Raw genomic sequence first — 26,548 nt, 5'->3', positions numbered from 1 at the left:
CAAATGCCACGATTCATCTAATGCTCCAGGCAGGGCGCCTGATTATTCCAACAGCGGAACATTCTTTCTTGCAGGAGAGAGACTCTGTTGGCAGGTTCTCCCACTGGTCTGGCTCTGGCCACCCAAGTGTGTCTCTGTCCGCCTGGCAGGTGGTCTCTGGATCGCAGATGGTGCTGGCATTGTGCTGCTGCCCCAGCTCAGGCCATTCCCGGCTGTGACCGCAGGGCCCTTTACCAACCTGACTTCCTCCCCTAGATCCCGGGTCTGTGGGTCAGCCTTTCTCCGGAATTATGAATCGACGTGGGAGGCAGTGGGCCTGTCTCTTCCCCTCCCATGGCCTGGGATCCCATTACTCCCCCGGGGCAGCTACCGCGTGCTCTCGGCCCTCCCGAGCCTGCTGTTGACGAAGCCGCAGCCCCTGTCATCTTTGCTAGAGAACCGCTCAGTTGGGTCACCTGTCCTGGGCTGGACGGCCGGTTCAGCCACCTTCTTCCTGCATCCCAGCAGGAGAGGGACAGCCAGGCCTGTGGGTCACAGCACCCGGCTTGTTGGTTGTCTCTGCCTCTCTAAGGGAGGAATCGAACTGGTCCTGCACCTCTTTTTGGGCTTTTACTTCCTCAAGAAAGACTCGCAAAGACACGATGGGGTGCTGATAGGAACGCGGATGCGCCGGCGCTGTGAGCACCGCTGGGGAGCGCCTCTGGCTGGGCTGTTGGCCCTCCCTCTGCGTGGCGGGTTGCGGAACACGCCTGCTCCGTCTTCCTTTAAGTTATTCTTGTTACTCACGCGTGCAGCCAGATGAGTTTGGACGAGCTCAGGTAAGTGACAGCCGGTGGTGCTACTTCAGCTCAGCCCTGCTTGCTCCCCGGGGAACGTCTGGAGGAAGTTAGCCAGCCCGGGAACAGCTGCCATCTTTGTGGGGCTGCCGCCCTCCTTCCCCCGTTGGGGTTCTCGCAGCTGTTCTGTGTGCCTGCTGTGGGGCGGGCCTTGTGCGCGGTGGGCGGCCCGGAGCCCCTGCCCTCCTGGAGCTCGCGGGGATGGCGCGGGGGTGAGCACCAGGCTGAGGACGGCGCGGGGCCCCTTCCCGCCCTCTCGGGAGACGGGCTGCCTGAGCTGCCGGGGTCAAGGGGGCCAGCACTGTGGTTGCTTTCGGGGCGCACCGTTGAGTGTTTTGCCCACCAGCAGCATTGTGGGCTGCATGTGTCAGGGCTGATGCCAGCCTCGTGACTCTGTGTGTGTGCGTGTGTGCGTGTGTGTGTGTGAAATTCACAGTAGAAATATAGTGTGCAGAGCCCTTCTGGGGAGGGATAAAACCAGACCCAAGAGTTTGAGAAATAACCATTATCCCATTCAAAAAATGTACCTGTCACACCCACTAGGGTGGCTCTAATAAAAAAGACGCTAACAGGTGCTGACGAGGATGTGGAGAAGTCAGAACCTTATGCACTGTGGGTGGGAATGGAAAATGGTGCAACCGCTTTGGGGAGCAGTCTGACGGTTTCTCAAATAATTTAACTTAGAGCTACCACATGACCCAGCAGTTACACCCCTAGGTATGTATATACTCAGGAGAATTGAAAACTTACGTCCACACAAAAACTTATATGTGACTATGCATAGCAGCGTTATTTATAGTCGCCAAAATGTGGAAACAACCCAGGTGCCCATCAAGTGATGAACGAATACATAAAACATCGTCTATCCGTACGATGAAACATTATCCAGCCGTACAAAGGAGTGAAGTCCTGACACAGGCCACAGCATGGATGCACCTTGAAAACTTTCTGCTCAGTGAAAGATGCCAGTCGTAAAAGGCCACATTGATATGAAATGTCCAGGACAGGCAGACCCACAGAGACAGAGTTAGAGTGGTGGCTGCCAGGGGCTGGGGGCAGGGGCAATGGGGGGTGACTGCTGATGGGAATGTGGTTTGTTTGTGGGGTGACGAAGATGTTCTGAAATCAGGTGGTGGTGCTGGTCGCCCAACTCTGTGGATGTGCTAGGACCCACTGACTTGTACGCTTTAAATTTTAGGGTATGTGAATTATGTCTCAAAAAAAAAAAAAAACAGTTTGAAATGTACCTGTTGGCGTTTGCTGCGGGCTGTCTGTGAGGGGATGCAGAGGGGCTGTGCCGTGGCAGGGGTGACAGTCTGTTAGGGGTGAAGAAGAGTGTCAGACAGTCAGAAGGTGCCAGCTGAACAGCTGGCATTTCCGTCTCACTGATTGGAACTTGGGGAGGGGCAGGTGTCACTCTGCAGGTCACAGAGCTCCTGCCACCGACCCCTTCCGGGGGGAGAGGGCCTGCTGGTGCCGGCCTGGCAGGAGGGCCCTCGCTGGTTGAAGGCAGCACCGCCCCAGGATGTATGCCATCCAAGTTCCTGGTTCTGCGCTGTTCCACCCCATAAGGACCCAGTGCAGGCAGGCCGGCGAGCGCTCCCCAGGCCCCGTGTGCTGTCGGGATTCAGTGCGGTGGTTGGGATCCCACAGCTTGTCTTCAACAGGAAGAGATGCCGATGGGGAAGGGCTGGGGATGGGGCTTCCGAGGTGCTCAGGTCGGTGGCGGTTGGGGACGGAGGGCCGGGTGGGATGGCGCACGAGGCCCAGCACGGCCGGCTGCCGGGCTCAAGGCTCTCAGCACGGTCTTTCTGCGCTCCGCGTGCCGCCGGTGAAGCGGTTGCGTGGAGCGGCGTGGCCGTGGCCCAGTGGAGGCCTTCGCAGGGTCCACGCTTTGTCGTGCATTTGGCATTTGCTGAGGGCGGGAGGCTTCTTCTTGGGCATGCTGGCCTGGAGGGTGCTTCGTGGGCGCTGTGGTGGCAGCCCGGCAGCCCTCTTCTTTCTTCCTGCCCCCGAGGCCACGGCCAGCTGTTCGGCTCAGGTTGTCAGGGCGCTCAGCTCTCTCTCACCCAGGGGGAGCTGTGGGCCTTGCAGTGGCCTGTGGTCAGTGCGGGCCGAGGGCGGCCTGTCCTGCTCGGAGTGGGCGAGAGAGATCCAGAGGAGAGGGCACCTCACCCCCTGCTCACCCCCTTGGGCGCCCGCCTGGCTTCCCAGGCCCCCAGGGAGCCAGACAGACCCTCCTCTGGGGCCCCGTGGGGCTGCCGCGTCTGCATCTGCCCCGCCTTTGGTCTGTCGATGCGATTCAGGTCCAGCATGTCCCGGCCCATCTCTTTGAGGCTGAGCAGAGAGTCAGGAGACTTCTGGATCGTCCTGTCTGTGGTGGGAGCCTTGTTTACATTCTTCTGGATCTCAGTGGCGTGTGTCCTTGTTTTTTCGGCTGGGGGGCGAGGCTGTGGCGGAGATGACACTGCGGGTGGAAGGCTGGGGAGCTTGTTCTTAGCCTGGCTCTGGGGCCCGGAGGCCCCGCTGGACTTGGAGACTGTCTGTTTGCCTGGCACCAGGGCCCCCAGTGCTGCTCCTGTGGGGAACCTGCTTCCCTGGCAGCCCTGCCTGGCTGTGGGCAGAGTTCTGAAGGGCCTTTAAGGCCAAGAGCATAGCAGGCAAATGTCTGAAGAAAGCCAGAGGCTGGAAGGGGATGACTTGCCCCTTGTTAAGCATCCTTTTGTGTTTTCAGACCTCTTTTCCCTCTTTCCACCTTTGTCCTTGTCTCTCTCTCAGTTCACTGATTTTTTTTCATGCTCCATCTGCACCCCATCCGCAGCCCTGGTCACGTTTCTAAGCTGCTTCTGGTGGGCAGGGATGTTACAGGTCTGCTATAGACAATGCTTGTGTCTCCCAAATTCACATGTTGAGCCTTCATTCTCAAGGTGTTGATGTGAGGAGATCACCTTTGAGAGGTGGTTAGGTCACAAGAGTGCAGCCCTTAGGAATGGGATCAGTGCTCTTATGAAAGACACCCCAGGGAGCTCCCTTGCCCTTCCCCGCGTGGGCGCGCAGCAAGAAGACAACTGGGAGCCAGGAAGGGGCCCTCACCAGCTTCCGAACCTGCCGGTGCCTTGATCTCGGACTTCCAGCCTCCGGAACTGTGAGAAATACATGTCTGCTGTTCAGAAACCCACAGCCTCTGGTGGTGTTGTCCTAGCAGCCTGAGCAGACGAAGGCAAGGCACCGCTAGGGTCTGAGCAGAGTCTCAGCAATGCTGAAAGCAGGTGAGAGAGGTACTTAGACACCTGCCTGCGGAGATGTGCTAATCAGCGTCACATGGAAGTTGGGACGTAAGAATTTTTGAACATTGGAAAAACGTCAGTTCCTTTCATTGGGGGTCTTTGTGCCTTGGTCTGTGACTGTACCACGTGCCTGGCTTTGACCTCCGCCGGGACGTTTCCTCTGGCTGGCAGGTTGCCACACCTCATTTGGGGCTTGTGGGTTTCGCCTGCGGCTGCCTCCAGGTATGGCTGGAGGCACAGAGTGTCCTCTAAGTGCCCTTTGCCTGAAATCTGGATTTCACTCCCCGCTCTGCCGAAACTGGCCTTTCGGAGGTCACCAGAGACGTCCCGTTTGCCCAGTGGTGCTTGAGAGCTGACCAGGAGCCGAGGAGTGAGTTCAGGTTCCGGTGTTGCGGGTGGAGACGGGAGCCTCACGAGGAAAGGTCCCTGTTCCAGCGTGTGCTTCTGGAGCGCGTGCTGTGGACTGGGTCCCAGAGGCACAGCGGTGCATGGAGAGCTCTGCTCGGTGGGCTGGGAGCAGCTGGGGGCCGGGCAGGTCTGGAAAGCACGCCTGTCCTGTCCTTTTCCTGCCTGAGCGATGGCTTTGCAGTCTTTGTTTTGACCTGAAGCATCTTGCACCTGGAAAAGCTTTTCTCCCGGGATTTCTGTGACCCACCCCCCCCAATCTCTGAAGGTCCCCCTGACTCGCTTCTGCTCTGCCCACCTTGATTTGGTGGCCACCGTGCATCATCGAAGTCTCCCACCTCTCTCTTGTAGTTCTCCCTGGCTTGATTCACATCCTCCTGGTTTTCACTCTCCTGAGCTTCCGTCCTCAGTCCCAGTGTCTTGTAGAGATGCCCACTGCGGCATACTTGGTCTTTCTCCGTCTTAAACGTGTAAGGTGTGGTAGAAAGACCACGAGTTTTGGTTTAGAGTCAGGCAGCTGAGTATCATCCCCTCATCTGTAAAATGGGGACAAGAATTGCCCCTCGGGGTGAGAAGCTGTCCCATGGGGATGAATGCTGGCACAGCCCGGTTCTCTCTCCACCCCCCCCTTCTTTTTTTAATTGAAGTATAGTTGATATACAATATTATATTAAGTTACAGGTGTAGAACATAGTGATTCACAATTTTTAAAGGTTATGCTCCATTTATAGTTATCATAAAATATTGGCTATATTCTCTGTGTTGTATAATATACCCTTGTAGCTTATTTTATACCTGATGGTTTGTACTTCCTACTCCCCTCCCTATATAGTGCCCCTCCCCGCTTCCCTCTCCCCACTGGTAACCACTAGTTTGTTCTCTATATCTGTGAGTGTGCTTCTTTTTTGTTATATTCACTAGTTTGTTGTACTTTTTAGGTTCCACATGTAAGTGATATCATATGGTATTCGTATTTCTCTGTCTGACTTACTTCACTTAGTATGATAATCTCTAGGTCCATCCATGTTGTTGCAGATGGCAAGATTTCAATCTTTTTTTTTATGGCTGAATAGTAATCCATTGTACATATATGTACCACATCTTCTTTATCCAGTCGTCTGTTGATGGGCCCTTAGGTTTCTTCCATATCTTGGCTGTTGTAAATAGTTCTGCTGTGAACATAGGAGCATAGGGGTGCATATATCTTTCCTAATTAGCGTTTTTTTTTTTGAAAAAAGGCCCAAAAGTGGAATTGCTGGATTGTATGGTAGTTCCGTTTTTAGTTTTTTGAGAACCCGCTCTACTGTTTTCTACAGTGGCTGGCACCAATTTACATTTCCATCAACAGTGCATGAGCGTTCCCTTTTCTCCACAGCCTTGCTAACATTTGTTATTTGTGTTCTTTTTTTGGTGATAGCCATTCTGACAGGCTTGAGGTGATATCTAACTGTGGTTTTGATTTGCATTTCCCTGATGATTAGCGATGTTGAGCATCTTTTCATGTGCCTGTTGGCTGTCTGCATTTCCTCTTTGGAAAAGTGTCTGTTCAGCTCTTCTGCCCATTTTTTAATCGGATTTTTTGTTTTTTTTGAGTTGAGTTGTATGAGCTGTTTATATATGTTAGATATTAATCCCTTATCAGTCATATCATTTGCAAATATTTTCTCCCATTCAGTAGCTTGTCTTTTTGTTTTGTTGATGGCTTCCTTTGCTGTGCACGAGTTTTTTTTTTTTTAAATAATTCATTCTTTTAATTAATTAATTAATTTATTTTTGGCTGCGTTGGGTCTTCGTTGCTGCACGCGGGCTCTCTCTAGTTGCGGCGAGCAGGGGCTACTCTTTGTTGCAGTGCGCGGGCTTCTTATTGTGGTGGCTTCTCTTGTTGCAGAGCATGGGCTCTAGGCACATGGGCTTCAGTAGTTGTGGCACGTGGGCTCAGTAGTTGTGGCTCGCAGGCTCTGGAGCGCAGGCTCAGTAGTTGTGGCACACGGGCTTAGTTGCTCCGCGGCATGTGGGATCTTCCCGGACCAGGGCTCGAACCGTGTCCCCTACATTGGCAGGCGGATTCTTAACCACGGTGCCACCAGGGAAGTCCCTATGCACAGCGTTTAAGTTTAATAGGTCCCATTTGTTTATTTTTGCTTTCGTTTTCTTTGCTTTAGGAGACAGACCAAAAAATACTGTTATGATTTACGTCAGAAGGTGTTCTGCCTATGTTTTTCCTCTAGGAGTTTTATGGTGCGGGCTTACATTTAGGTCTTTAATCCATTTTGAATTTATTTTTGTATGTGGTGTTAGAGAATGTTCTAATTTCATTCTTTTACATGTAGCTGTCCAGTTTTCCCAGAACCACTTATTGAAGAGACTGTCTTTTCTCCACTGTATATTATTGCCTCCTTTGTCATAGATTAATTGACCATAAGTGTGTGGGTTCATTTCTGGGCTCTTTATTCTGTTCCATTGATCTATGTGTCTGTTTTTGTGCCAGTACCATACTGGTTTGATTACTGTAGCTTTGTAGTATAGTCTGAAGTTAGGGAGGGTGATTCCTCCAGCTCTCTTCTTCTTTCTCAAGATTGCTTTGGCTATTCGGGGTCTTTTGTGTTTCCATACAAATTTAAAATTTATTTGATATACATCTGTGAAAAATGTCATTGATATTTTGATAGGGATTGCATTGAATCTGTAGATTGCTTTGGGTAGTATGATCATTTTAATGATATTAATTCTTCCAATCCAAGAACACAGTATACCTTTCTGTCTGTGTCATCTTCAGTTTTTTTCATCAGTGTCTTACAGCTTTCTGAGTGCAGGTGTTTTGCCTCCTTAGGTAGGTTTATTCGTAGGTATTTTATTTTGATGCGATAGTAAGTGGGATTGTTTCCTTAATTTCTCTTTCTGATAGTTCATTTTAGTGTATAGAAGTGCAGTAGATTTCTGTATATTAATTTTGTATCCTGCAACTTTACTGAATTCATTGATGAGCTCTAGCAGTTTTCTGGTGGCGATTTTAGGATTTTCTATGTATAGTATCATGTCATCTGCAAACAGTGACAGTTACTTCTTCCTTTCCAATTTGGATTCCTTTTATTTCTTTTTCTTCTCTGATTGCTGTGGCTAGGACTTCCAGTACTGTGTTGAATAAAAGTGACGAGAGTGGGCATTCCTGTCTTGTTCCTGATCTTAGAGGAAGTGCTTTCAGCTTTTCACCATTGAGTATGGTGTTAGCTGTGGGTTTGTTGTACATGACTGCTCTCCTGATCCTTGTCCCATTTCTCCTCTCCTCCTCCACTAAGCTAACTACCCCTCTCCACTTCCTGTTTAAATCACAGTTGTAACTCTGTGATTATCTCTTTTACTCAGGGTAAGATTTGGGGGTCATTGTCAAATCTTTACCTCTCTGTCTTGGTATCTAGTTATTGCTGAAGCCTATCTGTTCTTGTTCTTTCAAAATGTTCTTGTGTTGTTTCCTTCCTTCTTTCCTTTCTGTCTTTGATGGGCGGGCCTGCCCTGGTTCAGACCTTTATTATTTTCTGCTCATCCATTGAAGGAGCTTCCAACTAGTCTCTTTGTGTCCCTCTTCCCCTATAACACATTCCATGTACTAGCGGGTGAATCAAACTGAAACACGGCTTTCTCCTCGGCTCTGACAGCTCCCTGCTACTTCCAGGACAAAGGTCAGACTCCTGGTCTGTAAGGCCCTTCGTAATCGGACTCTTAATCACTTGTTCATCCTTCTGCTTCATCTAGACGTAGGAACCTACCGATCCTGAACTGCTGATTGGTAATCTTTATCTAATACTTGTGAATAGTGGTGATTAAAGTGTATACTAAAGTATAAAGTAATCTGATGGCATAACAGATAGCAATGTAGTAACTATTATGATAGTTAAGTAATAACAATGAACAGTAGTTCGCATATTCTTCCTTGTCTGGAATGTGTCTTTCTGCATATTTTCTTTGATCTCAGTGTCCCAGGATGCCTTCTCATCCTTCTGCCACCCAGAGTACCCAAGGCAGTGCCCTTGGGTACAGGTTGATCACAGGCCCAGGTGCTGGTTTACCCTGTTGTCCTGGCATTATTATTAATTATGCCCCCAAGTGTCTAAACAGTGTATCATACGGCCACCCTACCTATGCGTTATGAAGAGCATGGGTTCCAGTGCGTGAACGGTGACGGGCCCACAGCCGCTGCTCTTTAGACTTGCCCAGAGCCCTTATTTCCTGCCCATCTCCCTTGGCAGGTGTAGGGTTTAGCACCTTGTCTGTGCAGCCGTGATGCCAGGAGTTAGGGGTACAGGGGTATGTAAGACACAGTCCCTGTCCTCGGGGAGCCCCTGGTCAGGGCACAGACAGACCTGGAACCAGAAACAGCTTGTGCTGGCACCAAAAGAAGTGTGCACCCGGAGAGGGAAGGGGGTGATCGCTTTGGTGGGGTGGAAGTGGCGGGGCAGGCTGGGAGCCAGGGAAGCGGTTCTGTGGATGACAGTGGACTGCTGGGGAGACACCAAGGATAGGTGATGTTCCAGCCGAAAGCACCCTGGTGGCTCCAGGACGATGAAACGAGCCTGGCTGTGCCACGTGGGTGTGGACCTGTAGCTGGGAACAGAAACGGTCAGTTGTTAACTGTCCCTGGGTCTTCCTCTCATTGCCACCGAGCCTTCCTTCTGTGTGTTTACATGTGAAATGATGTGCAGGGGACTGTGGGATTATGTTGCTTTGCCTTTGTAATTACATTGCACACTTATCTAAAATTAATTGAGCTTATCTCTGACAAGGCTGTCTGCAGCCTTCCTGCCGGCTTCCTGTCTGCTGGGTTCCTCAGTCACATGTGGCATCTAGGAGCGTGCTCGCTGGCCTTTGGGGGTCACAGTGGGGGAGGGAGTCCCTCAGGAGAGCTGGGAGATGGTGCCTCTCTGCTCTGCACTTCCCGGGGGGTGTTTGGTCTCGGGGGCTTCTCCAGAGTGATGGGTGCTGAGCAAGTGCAGGAGAGCAGGAACCGGAAGAGGTCGTGATGACCTCAGGGTCCTAACCAGACACATGGATGTGGCAGAAAGCTCTCTTAGGGGCTGTTGTGTGGCTGCCCCCGTTGATACTCAGACATTATAACGTCAGAATGACTGTACTTGCTGACCCCTTAACAGACTCTGCCTGTTATGAAGTGAGTAGCCGGCTGCCAGGGACTGTTATCAGCAAACACTGATAACCCCAGAAGGTGTGCAGCTCAGGCCTGCTGCATGTGTACGTATATTTCTTTCCTCCCTTTCTTCCTTCCTTCCTAAATTTATTTACTTACTTTTGGCTGTGGTGGGTCTTCGTTGCCGTGCGTGCGGGCTTTCTCTAGTTGCGGGGAGCAGGGGCTACTCTTCGTTGCGGTGCGTGGGCTTCTCGTTGTGGTGGCTTCTCCTGTTGCGGAGCACGGGCTGTAGGCATGCGGGCTTCAGTAGTTGTGGCACATGGCCTCAGTAGTTGTGGCTCACAGGCTCTAGAGCACAGGCTCAGTAGTTGTGGCACACGGGCTTAGTTGCTCCGTGGCATGTGGGATCTTCCCGGACCCGGGCTTGAACCCGTGTCCCCTGCATTGGGGGGCGTATTCTTAACCACTGCACCACCAGGGAAGTCCTGTACGTATATTTCTTACTGCAGAAATCATAGGAGACTGAGGGTCCGTCTTCATCGAGTCCTTCTGGAAAGCAAAGAAGAGAAGCTCAAGCTTCTAATTTGTTTGAAAGGGTTTAGATATTTAACATGAAATAGCAGTAGCCTTTCCTTTAATTAAATGCCATGCGGCATTGGCTGTGGGATCAATGGTATTGAAGGGAAAACAGTGTAATTAGACCTTGTGAAGTGACTGGCAGATGACTGGGGTTCTCTGTCAAGGGTTGGGGTGTGGGTGGAGGGCTGGTCATAGGACGGGCAGAAGAGTGCACGGCGCTTTCCCTGCTGTAGACTTTGAAACACCAGAGTTTTCCCCAAAACACTGTGGGTGTACTTGATTTCCCGTTAGTAGGGAATGGATAGAACTCTCATTTAGTCTGTTGCCTATTATTAGACATTTAGGTCATATCTTTTCTTTTAACATATAAATAACGCCACAGTGACCATCTTTATGCATACATATTTGTTTACATTTTGGAATGTTTCTTTGGGACAGATTCCCGGAAATGAAATGACTGGCTCAGAGGGCGTGAGCATTTTCAGCGAGGCTGGATGTGAGCTGGAGGTGTCTGTCTCCATGACATCGAGTCGTAACTCTGCCTTCAGCCCTGCATACTTGGTGCAGGATGAAGTGTTCCCTGGGCTCCCGTGGCTGCCCGGGCGCACGCGCAGGGCTCCCTGGGCGTCTCTGGGGCGTGGTGTCCTCAGAGTGGGCGCCTTTGTCTTGGGTCCGTCTGCGGGCCTCTCCAGCCATGAACACGCCCGGAGCAGCACATCCAGCTGAGCGGGCCTTTGCCGGGTTTTTAGTTCCTGTAGTGAAGGTTGGGGGCCCCTGGGAGGGCTCTCATTGCTCTGCACCATCCTGTCATCTTGGGGCTGGGGGGGCCCTTCCAATCCAAGCCCCTCCTTCCCCCGTGCAGCACCATTCAGCCTCCTCAGTTCTGATCAAAACTCTGCACACCAAGGTCCATAATTACGTTCCCTGAGACAAAGGGCCCCCCCTTGCCTGGATCCGCCCGCCTGAGAAGGCAGTTAGGGTTATATAGCCTTTAAAAAATTCCTTATCCAGGACTTTTGGAAAACGTCTTTACTGAGATATAATCCACATACCATACAATTCACCATTTAAGTGTCCAACTCAGTGGTTTTTAGTATGTTTGTAGGGTTGTGTAGCTGTCACTATAGTATATTTCAGAGCTCAAAGAGAAACCCTGGGCCTGTTAAGCGGTCACTCCCCATCCTGCAGCCTCCCTCCCCTCAGCCCTAGGCATCCACTAATCTTCGATCTCTGTGGATTTGCCTATTCTGGACATTTCACACAATGGAATCATACACTATGTGGTCTTTTGAGAATGGCTTCTTTCACTTAGTGAAATGTTTCCAGGCTTCATCCGTGTTGTAGCGTCTATCCTTCAGTTGTTTTTGGGCCAAATCATCTTCCATTGTATGGATGGACCACATGTTATGTATCCATTCATCAGTTGATGGATATTTGGAGTGTTTCCACTTTCTGGCTGTTGTAAGTAACGCTGCCATGAACACTCATGTATGCACGTGTTTTTATGTGGCTATGTTCTCATCTGGGTGAAATGCCTAGGAGTGGAATTGCTGAGTCACGTGGTAACTCTGTTTAACTTTTTAAGGAACTGCCAGCCTGTTTTCCAAAGGGGCTGCAGCATTTTACATTCCCCTCAGCATTAGATGAGGGCTCCAGTTTTTCTTTTTTTCTAATTTTAATTTTATTGGAGTATAGTTGATTGACAATGTTGTGTTAATTTCAGGTGTACAGCAAAGTGGTTCAGTTATACATATACATATATTCATTCTTGTTTAGACTTTTTTCTCATATAGGTAATCACAGAAGCTCCAGTTTTCCTACATTGTTTATTCTAGCCATCCGAGTGGGTGTGAAGTGGCATCTGGTTGTGGTGTCGATTTCCCTGATGGCTAATGATTTTGAGCATCTTTTCATGTGCTTATTGGCCATTTGTATGTCTTCTTTGAAGACATATCTATTAAGATCCTTTGGCCTATTTTTAATTGGGTTATTTGTCTTTTTATCATTGACATCCAAGTCTCTTGATACTGTCCATGTTTTTCTAGTTGATTGCCACGAGGACCAGGCTGAACATAGGGATCGGCAGGGAAGCTGACTTTGGCTGGTTGGGCTGTTTCCTGCGGCAGCTGGTAGGGGCGGGGTGGAGGTGGCCTCGAACTTTCCAGATAGGAGGGCCGAGGAGAAGCAGGACACCTACCATGGAGGGTGGAGCTGTTTTCCTGTCATTGCTGACAAAGTGACTTCTGTTTTAATACGATTTGTTTTCCCCTCTATGAACAAATCGGGTATATTCATGGAGGTAAATTATGATTAAAAAAAAGAAAAAGGAAAGGAAGAGGAAAGAAGACTCCTGCTTGTGATACAAGCAAGTAACTGTGTTAAAACTAGCAAAATCAAGCAAAACAAAAACAAATGACAAGGAAAAAAATAAGATTGCCAGGTTCCTTTTTGGTTCGAATACGCACAGTCCTATGTTCCTTTCTGATGATGACATGGCCAGCTTCATCTAGTGAATAAAACGCTTCCTAGAGATTAGTTCTAAAATGGTGTGAGGGAGGAATTTCCTAGAGCACCTGTGAATTAAGCAGTGAACAGGAGATGTGTTATTTGGCTGTTTTGTAAAGCACATGAATGGTTTGTGTGGCAGTAAATGGTGTTACAGTGCGTGGTACAAGGGGGAAGGGGGGTGTGAGTCTTGGTTTCCTTTGTGGGGACGTTGCGAGCAGCTCTTTTTGGTGGAGGGACGTTTGAAAGCAGGTGATAAACTTAATTTTTAGGAATGTGGTTGATCTCATGTAGAATGATTTAGCAGTTAATTGTAGCACAGTTTCTGCAATAAAACGCATCTCTGTCTTTTCATTCTTTTAAAAACATTTCCCTTTCCGGGTTGTGAAATGCAGTGGGGCAGCCAGAGTCTGGAGCTTGGAAGGCCTCGCCATGTGTTTTCTTGCCAGTGGCTTCAGGTCTTTATGTCTGTGAGCAAAGGAAATGGCGGGAAACTCTGGCAGCGGGGGTGGCCCTCTCCCCCATTTTTCAGGACTCTCAGGACTGTGGGAGCAGGTGGTCCAGCTTCTCTCGTGTGGTCGTTACATCCTTTCGGGTGAAGTCGCAGCCTCAGGCACGGCTCCTGCTGGGGGGTGTCCTGGGTGAGGCCAGTGGCGCCCCTGCTCTGTGGTCAGGAGCGGAGCGGAGACCTACCCGCTCAGAACCCGCCCAAGGCCCAGGAATCTGTATCTACCCCTCCTCCGCCTGTGATTCCTATCCTGGTTGGGAGTTAGTTACAGCCCCATAAGTCAGGTTAGGTAATTTTATACAAAATAAAAGTATTGCTGGGCTTCCCTGTTGGTGCAGTGGTTAAGAACCCGCCTGCCAATGCAAGGGACACAGGTTCGACCCCTGGTCCGGGAAGATCCCACATGCCACGGAGCAACTAAGCCTGTGTGCCACAACTACTGAGCCTGCGCTCTAGAGCCCGTGAGCCACAACTACTGAGCCCGCGTGCCACAACTACTGAAGGCTGCGTGCCTAGAGCCCATGCTCCGCAACAAGAGAAGCCACTGCAAGGAGAAGCCCGTGCACTGCAACGAAGAGTAGCCCCCGCTCACCGCAACTAGAGAAAGCCCGCGCGCAGCAGCGAAGACCCAACACAGCCAAAAATAAATAAAATAAAATAGATTTAAAAATAAATAAATAAATAAATAAAAGCATTGCCGTCCTTCATGTGGTCGGCCCTGACTGTGTCCCTCCAGGTTTTCTTTTAGGGCCCCACCTGGGCCCTGCTGCCCCCAGCCCACAGGCCTTGGTTCAGATGCTCCCTGTGGGGAAGGCCTTTCCGTCTGTCTGTCTGTCTGTCTGGTGGACCTCACCCCACCTTTCAAGTGGCCTCGCTGTGCAAAGCCTTTCCTGGCCTGGCATCTAGACTGTGCAGGACTCGCCTCAGGCCCCGAGCCCTGGCTGCCTCTCCTCACCCCCGTAGTCCCCTCTCCCTGGGCTCAGCTCTGTGTCCCCAGGAGGAGTGTTTGTCCATTTCTGCCGGTTCTCATGCCTCTAAACGCACACGCCTTCCCTGTCTGGAGGAAAACCCTTTAGATAAAAGAAAAAGTTATAGCGAGAGAAGTCATTTTGTGAAACTTTCTTATGTGAATTGCAGCAATTAAGGGTCATCAAGATGAGACTCCCAGAGCACTGAGAAGAGCTGCCAAGCAGTTGGGCATCCTTGCCTCTCACCTCCTCCTCTTGCTGCCGAACAGACTGAAGCTGGCTCCTGAGAGCTCAGAGAGTGCAGCCCTCACCATCCCCTACTGCAGCTTGGGCCCCAGGGTCCTGCAGAAACACCTTCCAGAAGGATCCTTTAGCTCCATCACCCTCCTAGCTCTGTCTGTGGAAGGGAAACCTTGTTCCAATTTGCCAAAGGCCAGGCAGGAATGGGACAGGCGTCTTTCTCAGGCTTGCTGCACTTTTTCCTCTCCCGTCCAGGCTTCCTCTTACATAGAGTGGCGAGGGCCACCGTATGACACATCATTTACGTGTCGGTGGCTAGGAAGTTTTCCATTTCTCCGTATTTTCACCTGAGAAGAGAAGCAGGCTTCCCTGGAAAGTTACTTACTTGACTTTGAAAGACTGAGGGTGGTGGGGTGGTCGTGATCTGCTTCCAGGGGCAACCATCCCCCCGTTTGGGGGTTCCTCGTGGGGTGCAGCGGTGTTCCAAAGCGGGTGCTGCAGGGTGCACCAGCCTGGTGGATTCCCGCCTCCGTTCCAGCACAAAGCCTGGCGCACTGGGTGTGGGGTGGCCATGGGGTGACTGGGCGGTGAGCAGGACGCAGGGGCAGCTGGATCCAGGCTCATCCTTTGGCTGGTCCACTGGCTGCCGTGCCCCTCACATCTGGAAGGGGTCGCTGTGCTCTTCCTCTAGCTCCCTAGTCACCCAGCAAGCCCTGCGGCGTTCGCTCCCAATACCGGTGCTTCTGCTTAGGAAACCCACATCCGGTCACAACACCTTGGCAATCTTTGCTTAACACTCCCCGCCGCTCTGCCCCGCCCACGCTGGCCCCTCAGCTCCTCTGAGTGTAAATCCAGGTGGGTGGCACGCTCTCCCAGCCTTCCCTGTATGATGCAGGCCCTGCTTCCCTCTCCAGCCTGATTTCTCGCTGGCACCCCCTCGCGCCCTCCCCCTGGGTGGGTGCATCGTGCTGAGCTACGTACAGTTCTGTGAAGATGTTTTACAGTCCACCCCACCGTGCTTTTGGGTGGGGGGCTTCCTCCAGCTGCAGTGCTCTGGCCACCTTACTCAGTTAGTTTTCTTTCTATCAAAGTAACCCATGCACCTGGTCTGAAAAATGAAGCAGTAATATAAGACTGGAAGCAGCAGTCCTCGGCCCCCAGCCTTCCTCACCCTGCATCCCGTCCCCACGGGCTGTCACTCTGTGTCTTGGTATAAGAAACTGTAGACTTCCCTTTCTGTTTCTAAACACTGCAAATTCTGCAGATTTTTACAGTCCAGCTGTATGTATTGCCGTCTTCCTTTGGACGCAGAGAGGTTACCTCTCATGGTTCCCTTCCCTCTTCTCGTTCCCCACCCTCTCAGTGTAGCTCGTGTCACACTGTTTGGGAAATGGGGAGCCATCATGCTCCTGTGGCTGGAACTCTGGTTCGGGACTGAGCCACCGGTACCTGCCGTGTGTGACTTTCGGCTTTACCCTAGAGTAGTTTCTCTGTGCGGGAGGTGGGGACTCCTGCGTGGCTCCGGGGGTCTGGCTGCCCCCCGTGCCTTGGAAGTGGTCCACCTGCGTTCAGCCGCCGCCGGGCCTCTGGGGTTCTCTGCCATGGATGGGCCTCCCCCTCTCAGGCAGCAGGTTTTAGTCTCTTCACCACTCTGCTGAGTCAGCTCCCTCTCTCTCATCCACGTTCCATCTTCCAGATTTTTGTTGACGTTTCTTGTCTGCTCTCGTCTCCTCCTTGATGCCCTCGTTTTTGTTTATGACATTGTTCCTTTCCTGTTGTGTTGATGAGGTTAAGGCTGGGGGGCAGAGATGAATCTTCCAGGTTTTGAGTTGGCGTCAAGGTGCCTCTCAAGCAGCAGCTCACTGGGAATCTTCCCCGTGTCCCCCTTCTTCAGGGAGGAGCCCACCTCTACTCCTGTGTCCCGTGTCACCTGCACACCTTTCTTGCACAGCATCCCTAAACACTTGCACTGTTAGACTTTCCCTCCCTCCTTCCAGTGAGCCGCTGGAGGGTAGGAACTGGGGCTAATCGTACCCTCCGAGGCTCCTGCAGAGTCGATCGGTGTTCACAGACTGGGTAAATCAACGTGTGTGACGGACTCGGAACAAGGGGAGTGTGGAAGTGGCTTTGGCCCCACGGGCAGCTTACACAAAGGGGTGCTCAGTAAGCTCTGGGCAAATTGCTGGTTTATGAGACTGTCCCGAACCGTGGCTTTCAGGAACAAGAGGTGTGTTTGTCCTGCAGGGCCTTCTGACGCTGGTGACAGCTCAGCTTCTGGATTGGATTCAAGCAAGAGCCTAGGGGACTGTAATATACATGCATTTCTTATTCTTGTCCCAGATTTCAGTACTGCCAAAGTTTTAAAAAATAAGAATTGGGCTTCCCTGGTGGCGCAGTGGTTGAGAATCTGCCTGCCAATGCAGGGGACACGGGTTCGAGCCCTGGTCTGGGAAGATCCCACGTGCCGCGGAGCAGCTAGGCCCATGCACCACAACTACTGAGCCTGCGCGTCTGGAGCCTGTGCCCCGCAACAAGAGAGGCCGCGACAGTGAAAGGCCCGCGCACCGTGATGAAGAGTGGCCCCCACTTGCCACAACTAGAGAAAGCCCTCTCATAGAAACGAAGACCCAACACAGCCAAAAAAAATAAAGCAAATAAATAAATAAATAAGTCAGGAGCTCTTTAAAAAAGAATTAAAGCCAGTTTAAAAGAGATGAGTCTTAGAAAAAAATAGCTTAAATTATGGGTTGATTTTTCTGTTATTCCTGGCTTTTCAGGGGAAAAAAAAAAGGTACTTATAATAAGAGTTCTTTGCATACACCATTTTGTGACAGATTTCTGGTTCAGTCTCAAATGTGATATTTTACATCCAGTTAGAACGAATGAGTCCCAATGGCTGCATGGTTTGGGTTCACAGCCCAACCCGCCAAATAATTACATCAGTAAGCGTAACAGACTCGTGTTCTTGCATTTGTATAATATGTCACAGTGCTTTCTCATGTATTGTCTCTTACAGAAATTCTGTGATTTAAGCAAGGAAGGTATTTTTATCTTGCTACAAGTTTTAGAGGAAGAAACTGGGGCTCAGCAGAGATTAAGAGTACTGACCAAGGCCACACAGATTCTCATTGGCCATGCTGGGCCTTGAACCCAGGTCCATTGAATCCACAACTAGCGTTTGTTGCTCTCTACCTCTCTGCTTCCTTTCGTCATGGACTGTTTGCAATGTCAGTTTCCCAGGTGGGAATTTTATTGAGAAGGAAAGACTCACAGTACAGATGAGTATGGAGTTGTGATATTGGTGTTGTTTTCATAAAAATGTTTCCAAATTTTATTTTTTAGAAAGCAAATGCACTATTGTAGAAAAAATGCTATTTGTTTCTCATTCATTTTCTGCTTATTAAAGTATTTCTTACATTTTAGTTTTCTCTCCTAGACAGCTAGTGATTTTGCAGTCTGATTCTAAGAAGTATGGGGACAGAGAGCTGAAAGAAAAGCCAAAACCACGCTGTAAACGTAAAGACTCAGGCAGTTGAAATAAAAGGTGGAAAAAGATATGCCAGGGAAGTGCTAATCGTAAGAAAACTAATTTGCTTATAATAATACCAGAAAAAATAAACATCAAGACAAAGGGTTTTATTAAGACAAAGAGGGATGTTTCATAACGATAAGAGGTTCAACTCGTTATGTAGAGGTACCTTTCCTAAATGTGTGTGTACCTAATAACACAGCTTCATAATGCATGAAGCAAACATTGACAGGAATAAAGAAAGAAATAGAACAATTTCCAATCTTAGGCAGAAATTTTAACACCCCTTCCTGAGTAATTGATAGAATAGGTAGAGATAAAAATCAGTAAAGGGAGATATGAATAGTGCTGTCAACCAGCTGGATCTAATTGGTGTGTAGAATACCACATCCACCAACTGAAGAATGCACATTGTTTTCGAGGACATATGGCACATTCACCAAGTAGACCATATGCGCTGCCAAAACAGGTCGTGATAAATATCAAAGGATTGAAATAACACCAAGTTCATCTGACCAAATGCTTTAAATTAGAAAGCAGTCTACTGTGATACCCAGGAAATCCTCAAATATTTGGAAATTTATCAACATACTTCTAAATAACTCACGGATCAAAGAAATCACAGGGAAAATTAGAAAACGTTTCAAACTGAATGATAATGACCATACAAATAAAAATGCATATGATACAACTAAAACAATGCTTGGAGGGAAATCTATACCTTTAAATGCCTATATTAGAAAAGAATAAAGGTTCAAATCAATGATCAAAGCTTCTACCTTAAGAAGCTAGGAAAAGAGGAAGGAATTAAACAAAACCAAAATAAAAGAAGGGAAATAAAATAAAGGTGGAAATCAGTAAACTGAAAAATGTACAAACAAGAGCAAGAATCAAGAAAATCTAAAATTAGTTTTTTGAAAAGATCAATAAAAACTTGTAGTTAGACTTGACCAATGGAAAAAGAGAGAAAACACAAATTACCAGTGTCAGATATGAAAGCGGAAACATCACTACAGACCCTACAGACATTAAAAAATAATAAGTGGATACTGTTGACAACTTTATGCCAATAAATTCAAGAATGTACATGAAATGGACATATTCCTTGAGAAACATGGCCTAACAAAACAGATGCAAGAGGCAATTGGAAACTCTCATATCAGTTTAAAACATAAATTTGTAATGAAAAAACCTTCACATGAGGAAAGTGTCAGGGTCAAATGGCTTTTCCGGTGAACCCTATCAAACATTTTAGGAGGAAATAATAGTGATTCTCCAGAAAGTCTTTCATTTCAGAAAAGAGAGGAGAACACACTTCTGAGCTCATTATATTAAGGTGGCATAGCCCCGATACTGAAACCTTACAAAGACATTGTAAGAAAAAGAAACTAGAGACCAATATTCCTGATGAATAGACAAAAATGTCTTTAAAATATGTTAGTTGACTTTTGCTTCAACCCGTGGAGGATTAACTGTCAAAGGAATTGCTCCCCTGTTGTAACAACTGGAAAACTGCCCCCAGTACTTGAAATAGCTGCCTTGGGACCTTGTGGAACAGGTGATGCCGGAATGGGACCCTGAACGAAGGGGAACAGCAAGGTGAGCTTTACATTTGCTCCTGTTTACAGTTGGAGGCAGTTGGCAGGCTGCAGCGCAGCTGAACCTGGCGGTCTTGCCGAGTTGAGGACTCAGGAAAGGGGGTTCCCAGAGGCCGGGACAGAGCGTGTGGAGCAGAGTGCTGGACAGGAGAGAATGGCCAGAGGTAGAGCCCAGGTGTCGGCAGAGCGTCCCTTCAAGTCCTTGGCGGAGTGCTGATCTGTTCACGGGTGGGGTGAGATTCCATGAGGCAGGGAAAGAATCCCCAGAAAGCAGTCAGTCAGACAACCACCAGAGCTCACGCAGGCGTCGGCTGTGGGGTGTTGCTGGCCATCACTTGCTGCCAGTACCGGGACTGGGAAGTCTCTCTGGCCAGTAGCTGAACGTGGGAGAAACCCTGTGTGCTCAGGGCCCGTGTGCTGGAGAAAACACGCTCTGCAGGGCCTAAGTGCAGGAGAAAGCCTGCTCAGGGGGAGGTGGGAGCTAAAGGGCGCTGGGGACCACCCTCTGCAGGAGCCTGGAGAACCTGGACCAGAGCAGCCCTTTCTCCTCGACGGTCCTTCCTTCACCCTCTGCTGAAAAGGAGAGCGTCATGCCAGCTGGCCAAGGAGAAATATTTACAAGACCCAGTTCCATGATCAGAGAGGCAGTAAATTGATAAGTGGCACATCTGGCATTCAAAAAAAAAAAAAAAAAAAAAACCCAGGCATGCAAGGAAGTAGGAAAATATGACCTAGAATCAGAAGAAAAATCAATCATTAGAAACAGACCCACGAATCAATAATAAAATTATTACGAACAACCCAATAAAAAGATGGGTAAAAGATTTCAATATAAACTTCATAAAAGGTATAAAAATGGCCAGAAAGCACGTGAAAATCTGTTCAACGTGCAACATCATTACTCATCACAGAATGATGGCTAATTAAAACTGTAATGAGATACCATTTAACATTTAGTAGAATGATGAAAATTAAAGACCGACGTAACACTAAATTTTGACCAGGACGTGGAGCAGTGAAAACTTTCATACATTAATGGTGGAATGTGTAAAATGGTACAACCACTTCGGAGAACCACATGGCAGTTTTTTTAAATAAAGTTAAAGATGTATCTGTCCTGTGACCCAGCAGTTGTGCTGCTTCATGTTTGCCTGATAGAATTGGAAACATACACCCATAAAGCAGGTATCCACAGGAATGTGCATAGCAGCTTTTTCATGGAGGAAAGCTTGTAAATAACCCAGGCATCTGTGAGCAGGTGGGTACCTAAACAAATGGTGATGTGTTCTTAGCAAAGAATACTGTCCCTGCTTGTAAAGAAGGAACTACTGCTACACGCATGACTCTGACAGACACATCATGAGCAAAGAGGTAGGACACAAATGAGGACATCCCGTGTATAGTATTTACGTGAATTTTAAGGACAGGCAGAGCTGATCTATGGTGATAGATATCAGAAAGGGGTTAGCTTGGAGTGGGGGGCAAGGAGGCACTAGAAGAGGGTGAGAGGAGTGTTTTCAGTCTTGTTGGGGGGCTCTATTCATTCTTTTATTGTGTATAAATTACACTTCAATTAAAAATGTGACACCTCCCCCCCCCCCAAAAAAAAAGAAATACCTCTAAAGGGCTGGAGGGAGGAATTGGCCTTGCATCTCTCCAGTACTTACTGCCAAGCAATTGCAAGGCACTGCATCAGGACAGACAAGCAGGAGAATCATGGGGTCTGACCTCCAGGAACACATAAGCCCCTTCTAGGAGGTGAGACTGATGCTCATGGCGTGGCCCTGAAAGTGGGCGGGCTCCGGGCTCCAGGCTCCGGGCTCTGGGCTCCAGGCGGCACTCACAGAAGAGGGAAGTGAGTGAGGGCTGGAGTCGTCAGGAAGGTGTCCTAGATCTGGAAGAGGCTGAGCTGGGCCTGGAAGGCTGGGTGGATTTTGAAAAGTTGGAGGTAAAGGTGGAGATGCCACAGGAACTTTGTAGAAACACAGCAGGGTAGACAATGAAAGGTAGGTCTTCAGCATCCTCGAGCCCGCTCCCTGAACCCCTCCCCAAGTCTGGCTGTGCTTCTCGATTCCTGTGTGTGCTGGCAGAAATACTCAGTGTGGCTACATTCTCTTCTCTGTTCTCTTCATAATTTAGAGAAGTTAATTCTATATCCACCCACAGAAAGATACCCATTCTTTTCCATGGCAACATTGTCATCCAGTGGGGATGTAACAGGGTTTTTAATCATCTCCCTATTAATAGACACTTTGTTTCTAATTTTCTGTTATGATTGTACTCAGATGAACACCCTTGTGTATAATCCTTGCGTACCTTTGCAGACATCCTTGTTGAATAGGTTTCTTCAAGTGAAGTTGCTGCTCAAGCATTATACACCTTTAAAATTTGACCAACACAAAAATTATATCAATATACACTCTTACCAAACTATAAGAGAGTGGCTGTTTACCCAGAATCTCATCAATATTGGGCATTATTTAAGATTCTAACTTTTTTTTTTTTTTTTTTTTTTAATGGCTGTGTTGGGTCTTCGTTTCTGCACGAGGGCTTTCTCCAGTTGTGGCAAGCGGGGGCCACTCTTCATCGCGGTGCGCGGGCCTCTCACTATCGCGGCCTCTCTTGTTGTGGAGCACAGGCTCCAGATGCGCAGGCTCAGTAATTGTGGCTCACGGGCCCAGCCGCTACGCGACATGTGGGATCTTCCCAGACCAGGGCTCAAACCCGTGTCCCTGCATTGGCAGGCAGGTTCCCAACCACTGCGCCACCAGGGAAGCCCTAAGATTCTAACTTTTGATAAGTGTCTTGTTTTAATAAGGTAGTTCTTTGATCACCATTAAGGTTACGTGCCTAGTTTTGTACATTTATTAGCCATTTCTGTCTCCTGTGAATTTTCCATTTTTCTGTAGATTGATCACTCTTACTTTTTTATGTGTTCTTTACATATTAGTGATGTTAACCTTTTAATATTTTATGTTGCGTGTGTATTTTTCAGATCTGTCATTTGTTTTTTTTAGCGTAGTTTCTTTCACTGTACAGTCATTTGAAACTTTTATATAGTTAATTTGTTAAGCTTTTTATTTATAGTTTCTGAGATTTGTGTCTTGCTTAGGAAGACCTTTTTCCCATCCCAAAGATAGCAAGATATTCTCTTATATTTTCTTGTATTTAAAAAATCATTCCTTTATACACACACGTTGCATTTAGATCTTTGGATCTTTAATCATCTGGAAATATGTTTTTGTATGGTAAGATATATGTTCTAACTTACTTCTCTGGAAATAGATACTATATTGTTGGGACGTCATTAGTTGGTGGGCCCCTTGATTTGGAATGCTCTTTTTATCACAACTACATACAGGTTTGATGTGAACCACTTATTCTGTTACACTTATCTCTCTCTTCATTTTAGTTTTGCTCTTAGAATCTTAATGTCTTAATTATTGTAGTCCTAGTATACATTTTCTTATCCGTTAATGCAAATTCTTTTACGTTATTATTTTTGGAAATTTTATTGGCTGCTCTTATGCATTTGCTCTTCCAGATGAACTTCAGGTCGGCTAATTAAGTTTCAGTCTATCCTGAAACTTACATGCAGTCTATCCTGTTGGAATTTTGATTGGCTTTGCTTCGAACTTAAAGATGGACAGTTGACAGCATTGTAATTTTGAGTCTTAGATCCAGTCTTCTGTGTCTTCTTGTTTTTATCTCCTAAATTTCTCTTTGGTCATTGCCCTTCTCTCACTGTCACCATCCTAGCCACCATCACCTCTGCCTTGGGCTTCCTAAGTAGCCCCTTAAGTGGGCTCTTTGGGGCCACTGGCCCCTCTGATCCTTTTTCCACACTGTGGTCAAGGCTTTGCGTAAGCTGTTCCCTGGGCCCAGAATATTCCCCTTCCGGCCCCCTCTTCTCTCAGTTGATCTCTCCGCATCTCTAGGTCTTATTTCAGTTCTCGTGTCCTCAAGGAGACCTCCCTAACTGGGTACACCTTCCCACTGAGGACTTCATTGTGCTGTTCACCTCGTCTTTTAAGCACTTAATCCAGTCGTGATTTTACATTTGCCATGACCTTGGAGTGGGAGGTGAGTTCCCTGCGCCTGGGGGCTGTGTGGTGGTCACTTGAGTAATTCCCCTACCGCTGGCCTCGTGCCTGGCCCCGTGGATGTGTTCCTTAAATACTTGTTAGTGTCAGTCATTGAGCTCGGTGTTTTCCTCTATTTCTTTATGTCTTTAAGTAAAACCCTATAGTTTTCTTCATGTGGTGTTGTGCATTTCTTGTTAAGGTTATGCCTGCCAAGTTTTCTATTTATTTTTTTCTCAGTAGTGGCAAGCTGTTGATTTTTGTCCCTTGCATCTGCCCGTCTTGCTGAACTTAGAACCCTGGTTCCTGCCTGTCTCCTGGTGCTGCCGGCCTCTCTGCTGGCTTCGTCCTCAGGCTGGTTGGATTCTAGGTGGCTGTCGCAGTCCCCAGCCTGACATCTGACCCGAGCAACATTCAGAGGAAGCAAGAGAGGGTTACGTCCGACACATTTCCCAGGAGCCAGGAGGAGCTTTCTCAGAAGCCCCCAGCTAATTTGCTCTCTCTTCTCAGTGCTTCAAATAGGGTCCCAGGCCCATTGCCGAATCAGTCACCGGTGAGGGCGTGGCTTAGCTCCATACCAACCAACCCGGTCTAAGTTTAGAGTGAGGCGGGTGGGTTCAGCCTCCCCTGGGCTGCTGGGGGTGGTCATTTTGCATAACCAGGATTCTCCTGGAAAGGTGGAAGGGGCGAATGGGCCCGGGGTGAAAGTCCACACCTGACATCTGTCAGAGCAGTCCTGTTACTTCTCCCATCCACTCATTCCAACAACATAATAAAGTTATAAGATTTCCTGATGTGGAACCATCCTTTCATTCCTGGAGTAAATCCTACTGGTGTCTGCTATTCTTTGGATATCCAGTTGTGTTTTGATCTAAGATTTCAATCTTGTCTGTGTTCCAAGAAGCCTTCTTAGCAATGCAAGTTAATCGTGGGGAAGGACTCTGGGACGTGAAGGTCACTTGGTTCCTGTGCTGCCATGGCCAAGTCACCTAACCTCTCTGAGACTGTTCCTCATTCATCTTGTAGGATTGCAGCCCTAATGAACTCAGGCTGTTTGGAGGATCAAATAATATACATGAAAGCTCCTTTTAAACACCAGAGCTCACACAAAGTCAGAACTGTGTCTCATACTGTCTGTTTAAGGTACCATTTTTATGAGTTTCTTTCATGAAGAGAGAGAACATTAACGACTGAGATTTCTCTCGGCTTTCTTCATAAACGATCATCAGAAAGCCAGGCTCATGCAGTCAGAGAGGCCCTGGGAACATGATTGGTAAACATTGCATTATTGGTGTTCGGATATTAGGTTCCTGCTTTTCATAATATCCTTAGGGAACTGGGGAAGATTTGATATTTTCTGAGATTGCCGTAAAATGCAAGTTATCGCTGGTACTGTTGCCCAATTATTCTGTACTTATTTTACTTAGACTTTAGTAATTGGAAAAAGATTAGATGCCAGGACTTTGTATTTTGTTGATTATATTACCAAAGTCTTCTCTTTAATCATTTCTTTTATTCCTAGTATTAATCATTAGCTCTGAGCTGTTAGGTGGAGGACCTAATGGTGGATTCCTAACTTAAAGGAAAGAAATAATTACTTCAGTTTCTGTGGCATTGACTGTTATCTATCTACAAATTGAAATGTGTTCTCTAGCTGTTCAGAGCATGTGATGGAGACACTGGAGGCGACCCAGAAGGTCAGACAGAATTCAGGGGCCCTTATCCTTGCCCCACCCACCCTGGCCCAGGCTGTGCCCCATCCTGCCCTTCGTCCAGGCTCCTCTGCCCCTGCCAGCCCTGCCCCTCTGTGACCCCCCCCCCCCCACCGTAGGTGTTCGTTAGGGCAGCAGTGACTTGTACTCTTTAAACTTGATTGTCCTTGGTGTGTGTAATATGGCTACATCCTTATCAGTGCTGTGTAGACACAAGCGTATCTCTATGAAGGAATGTCTTTCAAAACCAGTCCTGGGAAAAACACCTCACGTAGGTCTTCTTAAACAGTAAGTGGTGAGAGTGACATGGGATGAAAGAAAGATGTGAAGTTGGGAGGGGGAGGGAGTGAGAGAGAGAGAGAGAAGGAAGGAAGAGGGTGGGAAGGAAGGAGGGGTGGAAGGAAGCCGAGTCCTCTGGACCTCACCTGTCTCGGTGGCTGCAGGGACACTGGGGTGCATTTAGCAAACACGTGCTAAGGTTTCAATGTAAACAGGTCACGTTTAGCTTTGCTTGAATAGAGTGGAAACTTCTCTCGTCTGTTGAGAACAATCAGTCTGGAATTTTTATCATTTAGGTTCAGTCTGGTTTCATTTACGGGGCTCTTTGCCCCCTGGTAACTGGTGGAGGGTGTCACCACACAGTGGAAGGTTTGCTTGCTGTTTGTAACCCTGTTCTTCCCTGTCTCTTTTTTGTCAACAGAAGAATTACGGAAGTTGAGCTGGTCCGGGATCCCGAAGCCCGTCCGTGCCATCACATGGAAGCTGCTCTCGGTAAGTCCTCCCGGGCCTACCTGCCCGTGCATCTTCCTCCTGCGAGGCCAGGCTCCCGGCCCTGTCACGTGCCCTGTCTGTGCCGCGGTGATCTGGGCCTTCGCCGGGGCTGCGATGGCATTTCCCATCCTTTGATTAATTTCAAGCTTGGTTTGACAAGGCTGGCAGAAAATGAGGATAAGTCATAATTTATGACAGCTGTATTCTTCTCTGATTTTATTAGTTTTTAAATCTTTGTGGTATTTCCAAACCTGTGGTATAGAAAAGTTCCAGCATAGAAAATTATTTCAACTCTGAGGATCCAAACAGGGAAATATGTTTGACTGAGGATTTTTTTTTTTTAATGTTAGTAACCACGACATTAGAAACAGTTTGTGTTTGTGTGATGGAG

At 48.2% G+C, this 26,548-nt stretch overlaps 1 protein-coding gene across 2 annotated transcripts in view; it reads left to right on the top strand.

Annotated features, from left to right (window-relative positions):
* The window catches only part of TBC1D22A (TBC1 domain family member 22A), a 313,242-nt gene that overhangs the window by 66,589 nt on the left and 220,105 nt on the right, over positions 1-26,548 (top strand). For both annotated transcript variants that reach the window (XM_061204253.1, XM_061204252.1), the window contains one exon: positions 26,087-26,157. In XM_061204253.1, coding sequence (XP_061060236.1) covers positions 26,087-26,157 — 71 coding nt within the window. The remainder of the gene's footprint in view (positions 1-26,086; positions 26,158-26,548) is intronic.

Source organism: Eubalaena glacialis, chromosome 11 (assembly GCF_028564815.1).
Source record: "Eubalaena glacialis isolate mEubGla1 chromosome 11, mEubGla1.1.hap2.+ XY, whole genome shotgun sequence".
Lineage (NCBI taxonomy): Eukaryota > Metazoa > Chordata > Mammalia > Artiodactyla > Balaenidae > Eubalaena > Eubalaena glacialis.
This window is presented reverse-complemented; position numbering and strand designations above follow the sequence as displayed.